The 20,816-nt window shown below is 29.7% G+C and overlaps 1 protein-coding gene across 1 annotated transcript in view; it reads right to left on the bottom strand.

Annotated features, from left to right (window-relative positions):
* LOC111637397 (inositol hexakisphosphate and diphosphoinositol-pentakisphosphate kinase-like) overlaps positions 1–20,816 on the bottom strand; it is a gene marked incomplete at its 3' end in the record, with an annotated part of 57,138 nt that overhangs the window by 29,080 nt on the left and 7,242 nt on the right. The window contains exon 3 of the mRNA XM_023382868.1: positions 1,756–1,929. Coding sequence (XP_023238636.1) covers positions 1,756–1,929 — 174 coding nt within the window. The remainder of the gene's footprint in view (positions 1–1,755; positions 1,930–20,816) is intronic.

The following is a 20,816-nucleotide window of genomic DNA, read 5'->3' on the forward strand; positions in this document are numbered from 1 at the left end:
TAACATGTAAAAATCTTAAAATTATTAAGTTTAAAAATGTATCTTTGAGACTTAACTTCGGTACTTATATTTATTGCTCCCCTCTCTCATAAAATTTTAACTTTACGAAAGAATTACTATGTTTAGGGCATTCAGAAAATTTCCAGAAAATGGTTGTTATTCGTAAACAACAAGCTATAGTTATAATTAATTGACGAGAGTGTAAACTCATGAAGACTTGTTTTATCAGGTATTCATGTCTAGCACCATCAGACTGTTTTTTTTATTCCCTAATTTAAAAGGAGACATTAAAGGAATTCGCTGTTAGTCGATAGATCGAGTGAAATGTTTTGTAGAAAAGTGGCTAAAATCAAAGAGCACCGATTTCTAATGGAATGTGGCGACACTGTAGGGAAAAATGTTTTAACTTAAATAGAACACACATTGAATAATACTGCACTAAATTCAATTTGCCATCTCTTTATTTACATTTTCTGGGAACTTTCTGAACACTCCTTATATTGTATACAATTATTAAATATTCAAAATCAAACAAAAATTTGAAACTGGTCATTAAAACACTAGATTTTTATATCTGAAAATATTTGGATCTATTTGCATTTTTTGTTTTATCTTTGAAGTAATATACTAAATCAAACAAAAAGTTTGCTTGTAAAGAGCCTAGCAGCACCTTAGACTTAATCAGATTTTGCAATGCAATAAACTTATCAGTGTTTGTTACCATTCTACACATTGCAAATAGCATTTAAATCTTGAACACTTATTTATTACATAATTGAGAGATACCACTTGAAATTTTAAAAGTAAAATAAAATTTCATAGAAATCATTACTTTATAATGCTGAAATTTGATTCTTTTTGTACAGTACAGTATAAACAGAATCATATGATAATCCAGATTCTCTAGATAAACATCTTAAAGATTTTGTACAAATTGCTTCTGAGCTTGCCTAACTAACACTATGCTTAGAAGTCGGTAACACATCAGACAACACTTGTTTGCCATGTTGCTAAACCTGACCTGTGGCATTATCAAACTCTTCACTATACTTCTTGTGAGTAAATTTTTAATTTAATTGTGATACAGTGTGTGTGATTCAGATAGATACTAGACTGTACAAAAGGCAGTATTTTCATCAATAAATTTTAATTTTCTTACTGCATCATTGAATTTCTGTGTAATTAGTAAATTTTAAAATAAATTGACAAGGAATCTTAGAATAGAATAGACTCCATTTATATCATACATACAGTACATATATTTTTATCAGTTGAGTTAATGTTATCAAAATTAGTACGTCTCAAAACATGTACGTTAATAATAATTATAACGACATTAGTAACAACTACCATAATTAATAAATCTTCAATTTATACATTTTTAAAATTTCTTTAGCATGTCCTTTTAATGTCACAATCAACAAAGCCATAATTTCCAATAACTGTAGTCTTATTTACTTACCTTGATCAATGTTATCGGTTGGTTATTGTTACCAGTATAAGTCTCTAAGCAATTACAATACATAGATTCTACAAACACACAGACACTTTTACTAGCTACTTTCAGCACCAATGTTTAAGAAACATTACATTGATTCTACTGTTTATGAACAGTAGAATCAATGTACAGTGATACCTCAGGATACGAAATTAATCCGTTCTGAAACTGAGATAGTATCTATATAATATTTATCATAAACATATAAAAAGTCAACAATATATCATCAATAAAAGATTAAAATAATTAAAATTTACATTTAAAATAATTTCTTCAGCAAAAACAATTGTCTTTATATATTCAAATTCTTCAAGTCTTGTTAAAATCTCTCTCATTGGTTTTGATTCCGACTTTTTAGCCATTGCACAGATTCCAACTATCACTTGTTTTCCTTCCGATATGTCGTCATCGTCGGAACTAGGATCGAATTCCTAGAAAAATTGATTTTTGGAAAATGAGTTTTAGTGATAAATAATAATTTAACAAAAGTAAAATTTTATAACAACGAAATTAATTTAAGCAAATTTCTCATGTAAATTTTTATTATGAAAATGCATAACATGTAAAAATCTTAAAATTATTAAGTTTAAAAATGTATCTTTGAGACTTAACTTCGGTACTTATATTTATTGCTCCCCTCTCTCATAAAATTTTAACTTTACGAAAGAATTACTATGTTTAGGGCATTCAGAAAATTTCCAGAAAATGGTTGTTATTCGTAAACAACAAGCTATAGTTATAATTAATTGACGAGAGTGTAAACTCATGAAGACTTGTTTTATCAGGTATTCATGTCTAGCACCATCAGACTGTTTTTTTTTATTCCCTAATTTAAAAGGAGACATTAAAGGAATTCGCTGTTAGTCGATAGATCGAGTGAAATGTTTTGTAGAAAAGTGGCTAAAATCAAAGAGCACCGATTTCTAATGGAATGTGGCGACACTGTAGGGAAAAATGTTTTAACTTAAATAGAACACACATTGAATAATACTGCACTAAATTCAATTTGCCATCTCTTTATTTACATTTTCTGGGAACTTTCTGAACACTCCTTATATTGTATACAATTATTAAATATTCAAAATCAAACAAAAATTTGAAACTGGTCATTAAAACACTAGATTTTTATATCTGAAAATATTTGGATCTATTTGCATTTTTTGTTTTATCTTTGAAGTAATATACTAAATCAAACAAAAAGTTTGCTTGTAAAGAGCCTAGCAGCACCTTAGACTTAATCAGATTTTGCAATGCAATAAACTTATCAGTGTTTGTTACCATTCTACACATTGCAAATAGCATTTAAATCTTGAACACTTATTTATTACATAATTGAGAGATACCACTTGAAATTTTAAAAGTAAAATAAAATTTCATAGAAATCATTACTTTATAATGCTGAAATTTGATTCTTTTTGTACAGTACAGTATAAACAGAATCATATGATAATCCAGATTCTCTAGATAAACATCTTAAAGATTTTGTACAAATTGCTTCTGAGCTTGCCTAACTAACACTATGCTTAGAAGTCGGTAACACATCAGACAACACTTGTTTGCCATGTTGCTAAACCTGACCTGTGGCATTATCAAACTCTTCACTATACTTCTTGTGAGTAAATTTTTAATTTAATTGTGATACAGTGTGTGTGATTCAGATAGATACTAGACTGTACAAAAGGCAGTATTTTCATCAATAAATTTTAATTTTCTTACTGCATCATTGAATTTCTGTGTAATTAGTAAATTTTAAAATAAATTGACAAGGAATCTTAGAATAGAATAGACTCCATTTATATCATACATACAGTACATATATTTTTATCAGTTGAGTTAATGTTATCAAAATTAGTACGTCTCAAAACATGTACGTTAATAATAATTATAACGACATTAGTAACAACTACCATAATTAATAAATCTTCAATTTATACATTTTTAAAATTTCTTTAGCATGTCCTTTTAATGTCACAATCAACAAAGCCATAATTTCCAATAACTGTAGTCTTATTTACTTACCTTGATCAATGTTATCGGTTGGTTATTATTACCAGTATAAGTCTCTAAGCAATTACAATACATAGATTCTACAAACACACAGACACTTTTACTAGCTACTTTCAGCACCAATGTTTAAGAAACATTACATTGATTCTACTGTTTATGAACAGTAGAATCAATGTACAGTGATACCTCAGGATACGAAATTAATCCGTTCTGAAACTGAGATAGTATCATGAAAATGTCGTAATGTGAATCATTTTTTCCCATATGATTACATGTAAAACCAAATAATTCGTTCCAACATGAAAAACACACTCAAATTATAGCTAAGTAGTACATTAAAAAAAAAATAACTATAGTAAGGAAAACACTAAAAATGTGTTTTGTAGTTGTAAATGTATAAATAACCATAATAGAATAATAATTAATAAAAAAAATGTTGTTTTATTTCTGCTTTACCTTTGAGGATAGACGACGGTGGAGGTGTAAACTGACGGCGGAAGAGAGAGAGCGAAGGAAAATGATACTAAAACTTAACTTACATAACATAATGTAACAATAACTTAGAAATAACTTAGAAAAGATTAAAAAATTAGTGTTGTTTTATATATATATTTTTAAATTTTTATTCACTGCTTTTTGCTTTCATTCCTTCACTTCCACTGGATAGAAGACGCTTGGTAAAATATCTATCCAAAGAGGTTTGGCTTTGCCTACTTTTTAAAATGTTTCTAAAATGACTTTGTCAAATGTCATTACTCCGAGCAGCAATACGGCCAATGTAAATCTTTTCGGGATGTTTCTTGTCAATAAAATCAGTCACTTTCTGATAATACCTCAAGATTTCCTTTATCGAGCAAGATCCTTCCACAATGAAGCAAAACGTGGACTGAGACCAATGAACAAAAGTGAATAAAAAATGGTGCTGCGAACTAATGTAACGTTGTATGGCGAGTTTTTGTTCGTATTGTGGAGCAAAAATATGTTCGAATTTAATGTCATATCCTGAAAATTTTGTATGCTGGGGCGTTCGTATCCTGAGGTACCACTGTATTCTTATTCTACTGTTCATGCAAACTGTTTTGCACAGTTTTTTTTACTTAACACAATAAAGCCATTATGCCACATCATCTTCAAAGCAAGATCTTTCCACAGCTATGCACTTCTTCCAACACCCGCACCACTTCTTGTAATGGTCCTGTAAATTATTTTTGCACATATTATGAACAGCTTGTGTCACTGCATTTTCCACCTTTGCTGCAGACCCAAATCTTAGGAAACAGGTAAAAGTCAGCAGGGGCAAGACCAGCCAGTTTTTGCCAGTTATTCTGTGACCAGAAATGACTGATGCGCAGGGACATTATCATGATGCAGAACTCAGTTCTTTCCTCACCACAGTATAGGTCATTTTCAGCGTACAGAATCACATAGTCCTTTCAGAATTTCCACATACATTTCCTTATCCATAGCATGCTCTCCAGGAATAAGTTTGTGATGTACAAATACAAAACCTTGGATATTGAAAAACACAATTAACATCACTTTCCCTTTTGATTTGTCCTGCCTAAATTCCTTCTGTTGTGGGAATATTGTTAATCTTCCACATGGAAGGTTAGCAATGTCTCCAAGACAAAATAGGAATTGAAAGGTTGAAGATTCAGGTCTGCAGCAGAGGTAGAAAATGTGGTGACACAAGCTTTTAACAATGTCTGCAATTACGTCTCCAAGACTATTATGAAAAATGATATGGTCATTCACAAAAGCAGTGCTCTTACTGTGTTTCGAAGCTTAAAAAGTAAGACTTTCCACAGAAAAATTAGAAAGTAAGACAAATTTAAAAATAGCCAAAATCACCACTTAGAGGAGGATGTCCAATAAATTATCATGACAAAAGCAATCTACAGTATATTTATATTGATAAAAAATTCTCTAATTATCAAGGAAAGATAGAATTGAATTAGTATATAAAGTACTACACTAATAATCCAAGTCCCAATTAACCAAAGTTCTGCACTATCCAAGACAAACCTGTAAGTGAATATGCTACTTTTCATATAATTCATAAAAACTTTGTTGCAGATACACAGAGTGCACAAATGCCATAGTAATTTTATCCTCAAATGTGCTGAGCGAGTGGTCGTTGCAAGGTAACCGAAACATTACAGCGATAAAGGGAGGAACTACTATAAAACAAAAATTCTAAAGAACTTTCATAAATAACTAATTTTGTTTTTGAAGAATGTTTCTTCAAAAACAAAATTTCATCAAAATTTATGGTTGCATAACTATCATCATCAATATAAACAACAACTCAAAAAACCCGATTTTTGATTAAAGCCAGACAATCTGCCAAAATCATCTGGCTTCAATCAATATTAACTTTGCCTGATAATTCACCAGTTTATCTGGCTATCATCATCAATATCTCTCATATATTTCAAGTCTAATATAAGGAATGAACATCTTCTTAAACACCAGAGGAAATATAGATACAATTCAGCACATACAAAAAACCTTTGTAACTCCAGTGATACGTGTTTACACACCAGTGAATGGTTTCGACCCCATCCAGGTCTTCATCAGGTTACGTTTATGCGGAATTCATATGTGTGTGGAATGGAACATTAAAACGAACTGAATGTGATTCAAAATTTAAAAAAACAAATTTAAGAATAAAAATGGAACATTACGCACGTGCTGAAACGACGGTTAAGCACGCACAACATCACATTTGCGAAACGGCGAAAGCAGACAAAATATATGCAATTCAAAATCAGTTACAGGGGTGGGGTTCCCTCATAACAAAACTTCTACGCGCTAGATATCCCGACTGCATCCCTGGAGTTGATGCACATGCTACATAATCCTGCTTTATATATTTCAAGAATCTCCATGGCTCTCAGTTGATCAGTACGATGTGAGAGCCTGATCAGACGGGCATTTTGTATGTCAGCCGTGATTCCCGGTTCCGTGGCAACCGTTGATAGTGCGGTGGTGTTTTTTATTGTCAATGTCGTATTTATGCTCCCGAAGCCGTTTATGAAGGGAGCATTTGGTTGAGCCCACATAAACCAAACTGCTGTTAAATCTGTCATCCCAAAGCGGGACATCATATACCCCCGGTGCGTATTTCAAGTCGATTGTGTCTTTTCCGTTGCGAAGTAAATTGTAAACAGATCTTGGCCTACTGTAAGCTATCTTTGTTTTAGTGATGGACGAAATTTCCCTGTATATTTTATCAAGATGGTGGTTGTACCCTACGATTTTTCTTGCACACTTATTACACTTATTATTCAAAGACTCCCCCGGGTCATTGGTAGTGTCACATGCATTTGCCTTTGTGTAAGTGCGAGCGATATTATATATTAAGTTCTTATTATACCCATGCTGTGTGGCTATTTCCTGAATGTGGCTTAGCTCAGCTATGGCGTTTTCATAATTAGAGTGGTGTGTGAACACCCTCTTAGTTAAGGCCCGAAAAGCCGCGATATTGTAGGAGTACGGATCCTCCGAGTTAGCGGGGATGAAGAGTGGTACATAGGACTTTTTGTAATAGACCTTGAATGTGATCACACTATCCTTAATTTGAAGGTCCAAGTCCAGAAAATGTGCAGTGATGTTGCTTTTCTGGTCCAATTTGATATTCAGGCCATAAGGGTTGTCGTTCATTAAGTTAATGAACTGGTTGATGTTGGGTTCTGTTTTCCAAATGATAATAATATCAACAACATCCTCCTGTACAGGAGGTATGTTGATGATATTATTATTATTTTGAAATATGGAAAAATTAGCCTACAGATTGACAAACAAAGCTGACAATGAACACTTATAAGGTAAACTGTAGATGTTACTCTTTCTTTTCACATTTGGTTTGTTATTCTTCATTAATTTTAAGGTGCAATTAAACACCTTTAAAACTGCTATATTCTTATATGTACAGTACACCATGTACTGCTATAATTAATTATTATTTTTATTACAATGCACACTTTTTAAAAATAACATCCACTATTAAATAACAAAGATTATATTAAATCTCTGAAGACAGATCTATATTAAAAAAAAAATTACTTTTATTTGCTTTCACATCCCAAGAACAATAGTATTGTTTATTGTTCCTGAGATGTCCCAACAAAGAAAAAAAATTTTCCTTTTATATATTATAGATCTATCTCCAAATTCTGTACTATATTAAGGACTTGATAAGAAGAATTTTTTTTAAATAAGAAATATTTATTAAATGTTTTTAGTTGTACAAATGTCAACAGAGATTTATAGAAAAATATCTCAACAATATGTAATAAATGTTATGAAGATAAATTTATTCTATGAATTTGTATTAAAAAAATAATTAAAATGAACAATTATTTTATTGTGACATTGTCACAATGCTGGGCTGAAATTTTTAATCACATTTTTTTAACTTATTTAATTTAAAAAATATCTTCTCTGCCTTCAAATTAGTAGTGTCTTGCCCCTGTACATCATACTTTTCCTTTAGCAGTTGGGACATGCCGGTCGTCTATGTAACTCCTTTGGGGGAATGTTTGAATTAAAATAATATGGCTTCTGGCTTGCATCGGAAGGTTGTATATAGTTAATCGTGGCCTCCTGCATTTAAATTTTCCATATTTGGGCTCAGCTTTCATCTATCTAACTCTGTTCTCGAGATTAAGGAAGAGCAGACAGACGCAGTGGAAGTTTCTAGGTCTAGCATTTTTTCAAATTGCAGCCCAACTAGTCATGTCACACAAAATGTTAAATACCTGCACATTAACACATCTGTAGATATTCAATATATTCATTACAGTAATGAAATTTAAATATAGTATTTCTTTCTATAAATAAAAAATAGAATTTTTTCAGATTTCAGTTGTTGTTGTTAAGTTCCATCGAGTCGTCGTCGACTCCTGGTGACTTCATGGACAAGTCTTCTCCATCTTGATCTTTCCCTTGTTGTCTCTCGTAGCTCCTCCAGCTTCATTTCTGTGACTTCTTCTATTTCTTCTATCCATCTTATCCATTGCCTTCCCCTCTTCCTTCTACCTTCCACTTTTCCCAGCATAATAGTCTTCTCTAGGGAAACTTCTTTACGCATCACATGTCCAAAGTAGGTCAATTTTTGTTTTAAGATTCTTGACTCTAAGGAGAAGCTTGGCTTAATTTTTTCTAAAATTGAGATATTTGTTTTCTTTTCTGTCCATGGAACTCTAAGTAATCTTCTCCATACCCATAATTCGAATGCATCTATCATTTTTCTTTCCTTTTTCCTTAGAGTCCAGCTTTCACAGCCATATAATGTTACAGGGAAAACCATTGCTTCTACAATTCTTTTCTTAGTATGAATGGAAATGTCTTTATCTTTCATTATCTTGGTGAGATTTGCCATGGCTGTTCTGCCAAGATTAATTCTCCTCCTGATTTCTCCTTCACAACTTCCATTCCTTTCTATCTTTGAGCCCAAAAGTATGTAACTTTCTACCACTTCAATTCTTTCACCATCCACAATGAAATCTTTTAACTCTTTAGTTGACATTACTTTAGTTTTCTTTACATTTAGCTTCAAACCAAATTTAGCACTTTCTTCTTTTACCCTTATGATAATTTTTTCTAAATCTGCTTTGCTTTCTGTCAAAAGGGTGGTATCATCTGCATATCTTATATTATTAATAGTTTCGCCTCCAATCTTGATACCAATGGACTCTTCATTTGTAGTAACCATTCTCATGATATATTCAGTATATAAGTTAAACAGATATGGAGACAAAATGCAGCCTTGTCGCACCCCTTTCTCAATTTTAAAGCATTCAGTTTCTCCGTATAGAGTTCTTACTTTTGCTTCTTGTTCATTGTAAAGACTCATCAATAAAGATATAAGGTGTTCAGGAATTCCCATGCTCCTGAGTACTTTCCATAACTTGGAGTGATCCACACAATCGAAGGCTTTACTATAGTCTATAAAACAAAAGAAGGCGTCCTTCTGGTACTCTTTTGCCTTTTCTAGAATCCATCTGATGTTGCTAATTTGATCGCGAGTTCCTCTTCCCTTTCTAAATCCAGCCTGTTCCAGTGGCAATTCTCTTTCTAAATATGGCTCAATTCTCTTCTGTATTATTTTTAACAGAATCTTACTTGCATGGGGAATTAGTGCGATTGTTCTATAGTTGGAACATTCTCTTGCATTGCCATTTTTTGGGATTGGTATAAAAATGGATTGCTTCCACTCCTTTGGCCAAACCTTCTTTTCCCATATTTGTTGGCATAGCTTTGTTAGTATTCTAATTCCTTCCTCTCCAGCTGCTTTGAGCAGTTCCACTGGAATTCCGTCAGTTCCTGCTGCTTTCCCAATTGAAATTTGGTTGATTGCCCATTCCACTTCTTCCTTCAAAATTGATGGTTCCAAAGTAAAATGTCTTCCTTCAATTATTTCTTCTATATTATTATCTGCTTTATAAAGCTGTTCTGTATATTCTTTCCATCTTCTCTTTATTTCACTTTCTTTCATTAAATCTTTTCCATGTGTGTTCTTTAAAATACCAAGCCTAGGGGTAAATTTTCCAACGACCTCTTTAATTGTTTTGAAGAGATCCCTTGTACGTCCTTTTGCATTATTTAATTCAACTTCTTTGCATTTATTATTAAAATTCAGATTTCAGACAAGTATATAATTTACATATTTATTTACGGTTTAATTTAAAAATTTCTTTACTTTAATAAAGCTACATTGCATTACACATCAATGCATATAAGATAAACTGAACGAATGTACTATGAAACACCACTAACACCAATAAACCAGAAAAAGTTTTAATGCAAAAATGAACATTTTCTGCCATTTTTAATGTTCATCATCAAGTTATACATCCAAAAATCAAACAACACATAAAATAAACATTGTTACTTTTTTAACATTTTAATATTTTTTTAGAATAAACATTGTAAACGAGATAGAACGAAAACTGCATTCAAAAAGGTTTTTTCTATCTAGTTTAAAATGTTTATGTTGTTTTGTTCAATTTTTCAATGTATAGCCTAACAACGAACATTAATAACATTGAAAAACATTTGTTTTTGCTGGTTTATTGGTGATAGTGATGCTCTTTAAAGCTATAACTATGCAACACTTGAAACCAGATTAAACTAAGTATAAATAACAAAACATGGATGCTGGATAAATAACTAAGTATAAATAACAAAACATATTATTTGCTGGATGTTAATAGTGATTAACATCCAGCAAATAATATACAGGTAGCCCTCGGTTTACGCCGGTTCAATTTATGCCGATTCACAATAATGACGCTGCACAATTCGCGATTTTGCTGTGTAATTCCCCGATTTTCGTTTCAGTGTTGACGTATTTACCGAGCCGCGACATTGTACATTCGTTAAAACAAAGATTTTTATTGAATATATTTATTTTTTCTGTTTAATATTATTGGATATGTATACATTTGCATTAAATTAATATTAAAATACTAAATGTTTAGGTACCCACGAGTCAAGTTATCAAACTTAATAGTCCAATAAATGGTGTCCGAATCCATAGCACCATTGAATTTATCCCGTATCAGTTCGTTCGGGAAAACACGCTACAACACAGTAGCACTTCCGCCGATCACAAACTATCGTTAGTGAGACAAATCTATTTCTCGTTGGCCAGACGATATCTATCTCTCCTTAATTTTCCCGCTCAAACTGACCTTACATATGTGCTACGGCGACCAGTGGTCGCCCGTAGCTCTACGTCAGGTTAACGTATCCTTTCGACTATGGAAAGTTTGATGGTTGAACTTTGTGAGTTAGGCAATGATTGGGAGCGAAGTGCAAATGTAAAAAGGAGCATTGTCGCATCCATTCGACCATATTCTGAAATTCTCAATGAAAGAAAACAAAAATGTAAACAATTAAAGATGGATACTTTTTCCGAAAAATGTAATAGATCCGAAACTAAAAGTTTTAATAAAAACATTTAACTTTATTTTATGATAAAATACATTTTAAAAATTAAATTTATTTGTACTTTGTATTATATTGAATTAATAAACAAAATTATTTGCGTATTTTTCACTTATGTGGAACCTAACCCTATACCTCAGTGTAAATATGGGTTCGTTTTACGCCAATTCGATTTGCACCGGCTTTTGTAGGAACGGAACTGCGGCGTAAACCAAGGGCTACCTGTACTTTACTAAAAGATCATTTTTTGACAATTTGAAACTATCATCATGTTGAAAAGAAGTTGAACATATACTGTATATATAAATTCAGTCATCACTTTAAATGATATCCAGCAAAAAGTTGCTTAACTTTCCTGGCAACATTTGGTGGTGCCATCTGTTATAATATTTTATTAAAAAGAACTTTTTATATTTTTAATTATTATAAAATAGCAAAAAGCTTAATATTGAGGGTAGGGACAGGTTTTATAAAAAACTGTAAATGCTAGTAACAGTAAAATCATCATTAAGTCTGACCCTACTCGAGATACATGACCCTCTTTATCTCCCCACTCCCTCAGCTTTTAATAACCAAAATTTAATAGCATCAATCACCCTAATAACACAAACCTCCCTGTAAAATTTCAGAAATTTTTGACAAATAGCTCAGGAGTTACTAAGCTTCAAACAGGATGAATAAAATAGTGTCCCCCCCACACACACAAACATCCATACATACAGAAAAAAAGCTTAAATTTTTTTGCATTTCTTGACATTTGAAGGTTCCCAGAGTCCAAAAATGTAAAAATCTTGGAGGGTCATGTTTTGACCCATCACCATACTTTCTTGACTGTTATATTTAACAGAGATAAAGTGAAATGAAATAATTATTTCATTGGTGAAAAAGAATGGACAATAATAATAACATCAAATAAATATTACAAAACATTTTTTAAATTATAGGTATACTTCAAAGATGGACCTCCATGCTTTAGAGAACATCTTGGCATCTCTAATTTATTGCAGTGCTCCAAATAGTAGCTTTGTAAATTTGGAGTTTCTCTGGATGTTTCAGATTCATGCAGTCCCTAATTGATTGTATGAGATTGGTTTCATTTAGAAGTACCTGTACATTGTTTTTGGTTGCACACATTGCTAATTCCATGATTTGTAGGCTTTTTTGGCTAGAATAAGAGTTCACCTTAATACACACATAAGAGAATGAGGGATTGTTCCAATGTAGACTCATTTCTTTGTTGAATCTGTCATTGAGAATTGAGACAGAATACAGCCCAAGTAAATTTTGCTTGTTAATAGGGTCTTTGGAATTTCAGAATAAAGAGAGTACAGTTGGGTTTCTCTTGTAAGAGATGCTAATTTAGTTTATTCCCACAATTTGTTTGTAAATCTTAGAAAGATGTTGGTTAAACCTAACCAAGGAAAAATCTATATAACCAGATTGATATTTAAGTCTGAGATTTTGGACAAGCTTGAAGGATACCCATGTTGCTTCTCTATGAGTTTGATGTAATTTAATTTAATATGTGTCAACAATGCTGGTAGAGTGGGTAAAAGCTCTTGACTAGGGCTCTGTTGGCAGACGTTTTAAACAGATAAGGATCTCTAGATTCTGATGGAATGAATAGTGGCTTGTACTCTGGTTTTCTATCCAGGAAAGTGGTTTCTTTTTTGATCAACATGGAGATGGAGGCCGTAGGGGTTGTTGTTGATGAATGTTAAGAACTGGAGTAAATTTGATTTCTGTCACCAGATTATGAGACCATCATTGACATAATGGGTGTAAAGAATAATTTCATCATTAAAAAAATGAGAGAACCTCTTCTTCAAGGTGATAAGGAACTAGTTCACAAAGGCTGCCCATTAGGATGCCTCTGCTTTGCAGGTAAGCTACCACTTGAAATTGGAAGTATGAGGAATAATAAATATCTGACAGTTTCAATGTGTTAGGATAATGATTGTGTAATTTGTAGATATCTTCAAATAGGAAGTCCCATAGTTTGCAAATACAGAACTCAATTTTGATTGAATGACAGAGATTTGAAATAACATATGGTGAGAAATTTCTCATTGATTAAGGAGATATTGGCTAATCATTGTATTAAGGCTTCCAAATTGGTTATGATGCAAGAGTAGTCATTAATGAATTAATGACAGAAGTGACAAAGTGGTTGAATATACTTTCAATTTTTATGGAAGGAGAAGCAGATTTGTCCACTGCTGGACATAGTTGAGGATGTGCAGTTCATGAATTTTGGCAAATGCAAAGATCTGTGGATTAGATGGTGTTTGTATGGTGGTGATGCATACATAACTTAGATGCTAGTAGGAGGTTGGTAAAATGGATAACCCTATTTTGTAGCTTCTCCAAGAATCCCATTGATGCTGTTGTGAGTTCTGTTTCATTGATATATTGATGTATGCCCTCCTTGTATGCATTTCTTTTCATTAGAAACATGTCCCTGGACTTGTTGGCTTTAACAATGACAACATTATTAGTGAATAACCATTTCTTGAAAGCTTAAATGGCAGACCAAATAGATCTAATTATGGGTTGAAAAGTGGTGTTCTGAACATTAAAGGCTGTTTTCCACCTAAAAAATTCTTTGTGGGTCTTATTCATTCCTTGTACTAGATTTAAGATTATAGTATATGTATGTTAAGATTAACTCTTAACATACATATTGAGGAGCAGTTATTCTTTCCAAAAAGGCCTACCGACCAGTGGTGTGTGATAACATTTGATGATAGGGAAGCTATGCCAGCCCTGGATAGAATCATTGGAAGCGTTATACAACATTTCGATGTGTAGCATCCACCAGTGAGGTTGGTGCTCTGTAAAGAGCATGCATGAATGCCTGTAGTCTGGCTGCTTTACACCATTCAAATATTTTTGGTGTGGAAGCTATCCCATATTCGATAATACAATGCTTCCATTAGGAATATGCATATATGAATTTATATTCAAATATACAATAGCAATCTTATCGTTTTTTTCACATGTAGTACAGAAATTTGTAATAAGATACATAATGCGGTTATAATAAAATATTAATTTTAATTAATTCAAAGTAAGTTAAAATATGAAAATAATCACACAATATGTATTTATATTTTAGAAAATACGAGGGAAGCAGCTCTTCCAAAGCTTCCATGGACAGCATGCAACTGCTACTGACCACAGTATTAGCAACATTTGCAATTAAAAACAATGTACAGGTATTTATTTCTCAATGAAACCAATCTCATACAATCAATTAGGGACTGCACCAATCTGAAACATCCGGAGAAATTCCAAATTTACAAAGCTACTATTTGGAACACTGCAATAAATTAGAGATGCCAAGATGTTCTCTAAAGCGTGGAAGTCCATCTTTGAAGTACACCTGTAATTTAAATCTTAAATTTAAAAATATTTTTGTAATATCAGACATAATTGTTGATGTCCATGCTTTCCACTAATGAAATATTTATTCCATTTTGTTTAATGTTTGAATTTTCATATATATGTTTGACTGCTTTTCAACATGATGATTTAAAATCATTAAAAATGTTTGTTGACAAGACTATGTCTCATCTCTAAAATCATGCTGCTATCAATGGCTTTACACCTTAGAGGTATGAAGGAGTACATGTCAGGAGTTGCTATTTGGCACAGATTATTTGGTGCCCAAATCATGCACATACAAAATAAACCAGACTTGTAGGTAATCAGGAGACTGATAACTGGGTCAAAAGAAAATACAAAATGCTGAGACTGTTTCTACAAACAGACATAAGTGCAAGATTTGCGCATGCGTTGCTCTCCAAGACATACTCTCGTCCCAAAAGTGGCTTCACCGTTTTAATTGTTTTATTTTGATTTTTATTTAGTAATGTATATTATTTGCTGAATATTACTAATGTTATTTCATTATTTGTTCTTTTAAAGCTACACCACTTAATTTTATCACCTGAAAACAAAAATTTTTTCTTTTTAAACTTGTTTCAAGCAATGAAGTATGTTGAAATATAAAACAGATAGAAAATCTAAATTTAATTTACCTAATCGTCCATCATCAAGTCCTTAATATGAAGTCCATTATCACTAAGTCAATCTTAAAGATTAAGTCCATTATAAAATGAATATTAGATAAAATAATAAATTACTACACAATTTTTAAATTCTTATTAGAATTAAAACAATTATTTTTGAACAACATTAAATAAATTCCTAAATTCAACACTTTCACTGCCAGTTGATGCAATTTTGAATCAACTGAACACAAAGTTTTTCGAAAATTTTACAAAATGTTAATTTTTGGATGTTATTTATTAATACCTAGTAGTGAAACATTGTAGAGATTATATTTTATTGCTTGGTTTCATACTTTCTCAGGACATATTTAATTATAATGGTTTTTCATCGTTTTGCCCTCCAGTAGTTGCAGGTGACTCACTTTTAAGTTACCACATATAATTCCGTAAATATTGCTCAAAATAAAATTTTCTTACTCTCAATCTGTGTATGACACTGACATATAAAAAGAGAAATTTGCATATTCAGTAAAACTTTTTGTTTCAATGGTGGCAGCAAGTGTTAAATTTATATATAAATATATATATTTTTTTAATTACAATAACATTATTATTATTTTTTGTAAATTTTTTATTTGATGTTATTTCATTTAAATATACAACACACACATTTTAAAAAGTTCAAAGTGATATATGAAGAAGTAATTTATTATTATTAGAATTACAAATGTTATAAAAATGTAGGATAAAAAAGATAAAAGATAATTTAACTTTTACTTCAAGAAAATTGTGTGTGTTACAGACAATAGTACCTGAATTAAAATTTAAAAAAAACCATAAAAAAACCATTATTAAAAAATTTTAAAAAGGTAGGAAAATAAGAATCATATATGAATATCATAAAACTGCACTAGCATATTAATATTAATAAGAATTGAGTAATATTGATTAATACAGTGCTTTCATCTTATTGAATTTTGTTATCAAAAATAACTTTTACAAAATGTAGACACAAAAACATTCATCAGTGAAGTGTAAATGATATTCATAAAAAAACTGATTTAAAAATATATCTGCATGCATTTTATAATGGAGAAATTGGGAGAAAACAATAAAACAAGGAGGAAAAAAAATACATAAGTTATTAAAATTCTTGAATCCAATTAATCTAATGGGAAGGTAAAGGGAGTGCATTCCAGGTACCATTGAAAATAAGGTTGACAGTTTCCAGGAATATATGATGTAGACTTGAATGTAACACACACAGGGATCGATACAGCCTGTTAAAACTTCTGAAAAGAGAATCAAGAGAAAAATATTTTAAGGTGGTAATTATACAATTCTTTCATCACACCAACTCCAAACTACTTCCAAAAACATATTAAACATAACTTTCATTTATTAAAATAAAATTATATTGAATAAATGAATAAAATAAATACTCAAAAATGCTTTTAAAATTATTAATAATTATATTATTTGAAAATAAATATAAAAAAAGCTGTTTTTGTTATTGAATATATTTTATTGATATTAAAATATATTCAATAAAATAATTTTTATTGTATTTGTGTATTCTTCAAATTCAAGATCAATTCTTTTGAACTGTTTTCCCCCCTCAACTGAAATAAAAAAGTTGCTAATAAAACTATTACTAATGAACCAATTCAAACTTGCATGTCTTTAAAATATTTTATTTATAATATCGATAAAATACAATTATTTCATTAAACACTACCTTCATAATTTTGAAAAATATTTTAAATTTAGATGTGATTTGAACTTATTTACAAAATAATTGCTTACTAATGAAACAAAACACAAAGATTTTTATTTGAAAATATTAGCAAAATCTTTGAAATATTTTCATTTTAAAATGTTAGTAGTGTTTAATATATTTTGTTCCATTTCCATTAAAACAATTTTTGTTAATATGTTTGCGAGAAAAGACATTATATTGATTTTGTTATTTTAACCTTGAAAATTAATTTTATACAACTATTCTGATTACATTTCCTATTATGTAAACATAAGCAAATATTATAAAATAGCTGACTACTTTATGTTATCTGGTAATCAATAATTTTGCAATAAAAATTTTTCTAATTATTATTACATGTATTTTATTTTTATTTTTATTTTATGCCACTGATTTTTATTACGTCAAATTTTTACATATCCAAATCCGTTTAGTATCTTTGAATGTTAAGATAATAAATATTTTTTCAAAATGTATGAAAATTTTAACAAATAACTCTCAATTAAGGTGAAAAAATTTCATTTGATAATTTAAAGAACAGTCATATTTACACTAGGCTATTTAAAATATTAATTTAAAAAAAATTAATATTTTAGATTATTCATAAAACAGAAGATAAAATTTAAAAAAAGAATAAAAAAAATAAATAAATATGCATTTCAAAAGAAGTTTTACACAAAGACATTTCATTCATAGCCAGGCAAAAGAAGTGTTTGATGAAAGCATTGTACTTACCAAGAAAGAAAAATTTTTTAGTATACAAATATGTTTAGAAATAAAACACTATAAATTCTTAGATTTATAATTTTATTTCTTAGATTAGAATGACAGATGGGAAAATAGTAAAACAGATTAAAGATTGGCAACCAGAAGGAAAGAGGGAAGATGTTGGAAAGATACAATGAAGAGAAACAGTGAACTGGTCACAATGGATGATCAAGTCTAATGCACAAGAAGAAATTCTTAGATAATATTAGTTCAGTTTTATATATTACCTACAACCAGTGCACTTTTTCTAAAATCATTTCTGCCAGTATGCATATATAATAACTGAACATATAGAATTATTTTTGCTGAGTAACTGCCAGTACTATTTGCAGACTATTGATAGTGCTTATGCTATCTGCCAGTATGGCATACTGATGTGTTTAGCCCTGCTTACAACCGACATATTATTTATTCCTATGACTGTTCAATTACTTCTAACAGTTTAACTCAACAAAATATTCACAACACAAAAATAAGTAAACCCTAAAAATATTTTAATGATATAAGTTTTATAGATCAGGTATAAGTTGATATTTTAGAATGTATAAGAAATACAAGATATTTATGATAGCTTCTCATATTTCTTACACCTTATTGTAAATTATTTTAAACATTTACAATAAGGTGGACATTTATAAAATGGGAAAGAAGTTATTGGATTTTTTAGTATATCATAAATGAATTTTATTAAATATTTTTATACTTTTAATTTTAGCAATTAAAAGTTTTAATATTGAATTAAATATTTAATTTATTCCAACCAGTTTCAAAATTTAAAAAAATCATATGATTCTCATTTAAATAAGTCATAATTTAAAAACTGTTTATAATATTGAGTTATACAGTAGAGCGTCGATTTTCCTAAATTCNATAAAACTATTACTAATGAACCAATTCAAACTTGCATGTCTTTAAAATATTTTATTTATAATATCGATAAAATACAATTATTTCATTAAACACTACCTTCATAATTTTGAAAAATATTTTAAATTTAGATGTGATTTGAACTTATTTACAAAATAATTGCTTACTAATGAAACAAAACACAAAGATTTTTATTTGAAAATATTAGCAAAATCTTTGAAATATTTTCATTTTAAAATGTTAGTAGTGTTTAATATATTTTGTTCCATTTCCATTAAAACAATTTTTGTTAATATGTTTGCAAGAAAAGACATTATATTGATTTTGTTATTTTAACCTTGAAAATTAATTTTATACAACTATTCTGATTACATTTCCTATTATGTAAACATAAGCAAATATTATAAAATAGCTGACTACTTTATGTTATCTGGTAATCAATAATTTTGCAATAAAAATTTTTCTAATTATTATTACATGTATTTTATTTTTATTTTTATTTTATGCCACTGATTTTTATTACGTCAAATTTTTACATATCCAAATCCGTTTAGTATCTTTGAATGTTAAGATAATAAATATTTTTTCAAAATGTATGAAAATTTTAACAAATAACTCTCAATTAAGGTGAAAAAATTTCATTTGATAATTTAAAGAACAGTCATATTTACACTAGGCTATTTAAAATATTAATTTAAAAAAAATTAATATTTTAGATTATTCATAAAACAGAAGATAAAATTTAAAAAAAGAATAAAAAAAATAAATAAATATGCATTTCAAAAGAAGTTTTACACAAAGACATTTCATTCATAGCCAGGCAAAAGAAGTGTTTGATGAAAGCATTGTACTTACCAAGAAAGAAAAATTTTTTAGTATACAAATATGTTTAGAAATAAAACACTATAAATTCTTAGATTTATAATTTTATTTCTTAGATTAGAATGACAGATGGGAAAATAGTAAAACAGATTAAAGATTGGCAACCAGAAGGAAAGAGGGAAGATGTTGGAAAGATACAATGAAGAGAAACAGTGAACTGGTCACAATGGATGATCAAGTCTAATGCACAAGAAGAAATTCTTAGATAATATTAGTTCAGTTTTATATATTACCTACAACCAGTGCACTTTTTCTAAAATCATTTCTGCCAGTATGCATATATAATAACTGAACATATAGAATTATTTTTGCTGAGTAACTGCCAGTACTATTTGCAGACTATTGATAGTGCTTATGCTATCTGCCAGTATGGCATACTGATGTGTTTAGCCCTGCTTACAACCGACATATTATTTATTCCTATGACTGTTCAATTACTTCTAACAGTTTAACTCAACAAAATATTCACAACACAAAAATAAGTAAACCCTAAAAATATTTTAATGATATAAGTTTTATAGATCAGGTATAAGTTGATATTTTAGAATGTATAAGAAATACAAGATATTTATGATAGCTTCTCATATTTCTTACACCTTATTGTAAATTATTTTAAACATTTACAATAAGGTGGACATTTATAAAATGGGAAAGAAGTTATTGGATTTTTTAGTATATCATAAATGAATTTTATTAAATATTTTTATACTTTTAATTTTAGCAATTAAAAGTTTTAATATTGAATTAAATATTTAATTTATTCCAACCAGTTTCAAAATTTAAAAAAATCATATGATTCTCATTTAAATAAGTCATAATTTAAAAACTGTTTATAATATTGAGTTATACAGTAGAGCGTCGATTTTCCTAAATTCAATCATCTGAAAGAATTCCAGTCTGCAAATTTAAATTTTTGCCAATGCTGTGGCGCTTCAATCTTTGGCTATGTCTTGGGCTACTCAAATATTTTACGTTTTTGATACTAAATTAACATCCGAAGTATAATTTTTTATTGTTTTTATATTTTTCAATATATTTATTTTGTTTGTACAAAATAAAAAAA

The sequence above is a fragment of the Centruroides sculpturatus genome, unplaced genomic scaffold (assembly GCF_000671375.1).
Source record: "Centruroides sculpturatus isolate CEXI.00-Female unplaced genomic scaffold, Cexi_2.0 scaffold1189, whole genome shotgun sequence".
NCBI classification, from domain to species: Eukaryota; Metazoa; Arthropoda; class Arachnida; order Scorpiones; family Buthidae; genus Centruroides; species Centruroides sculpturatus.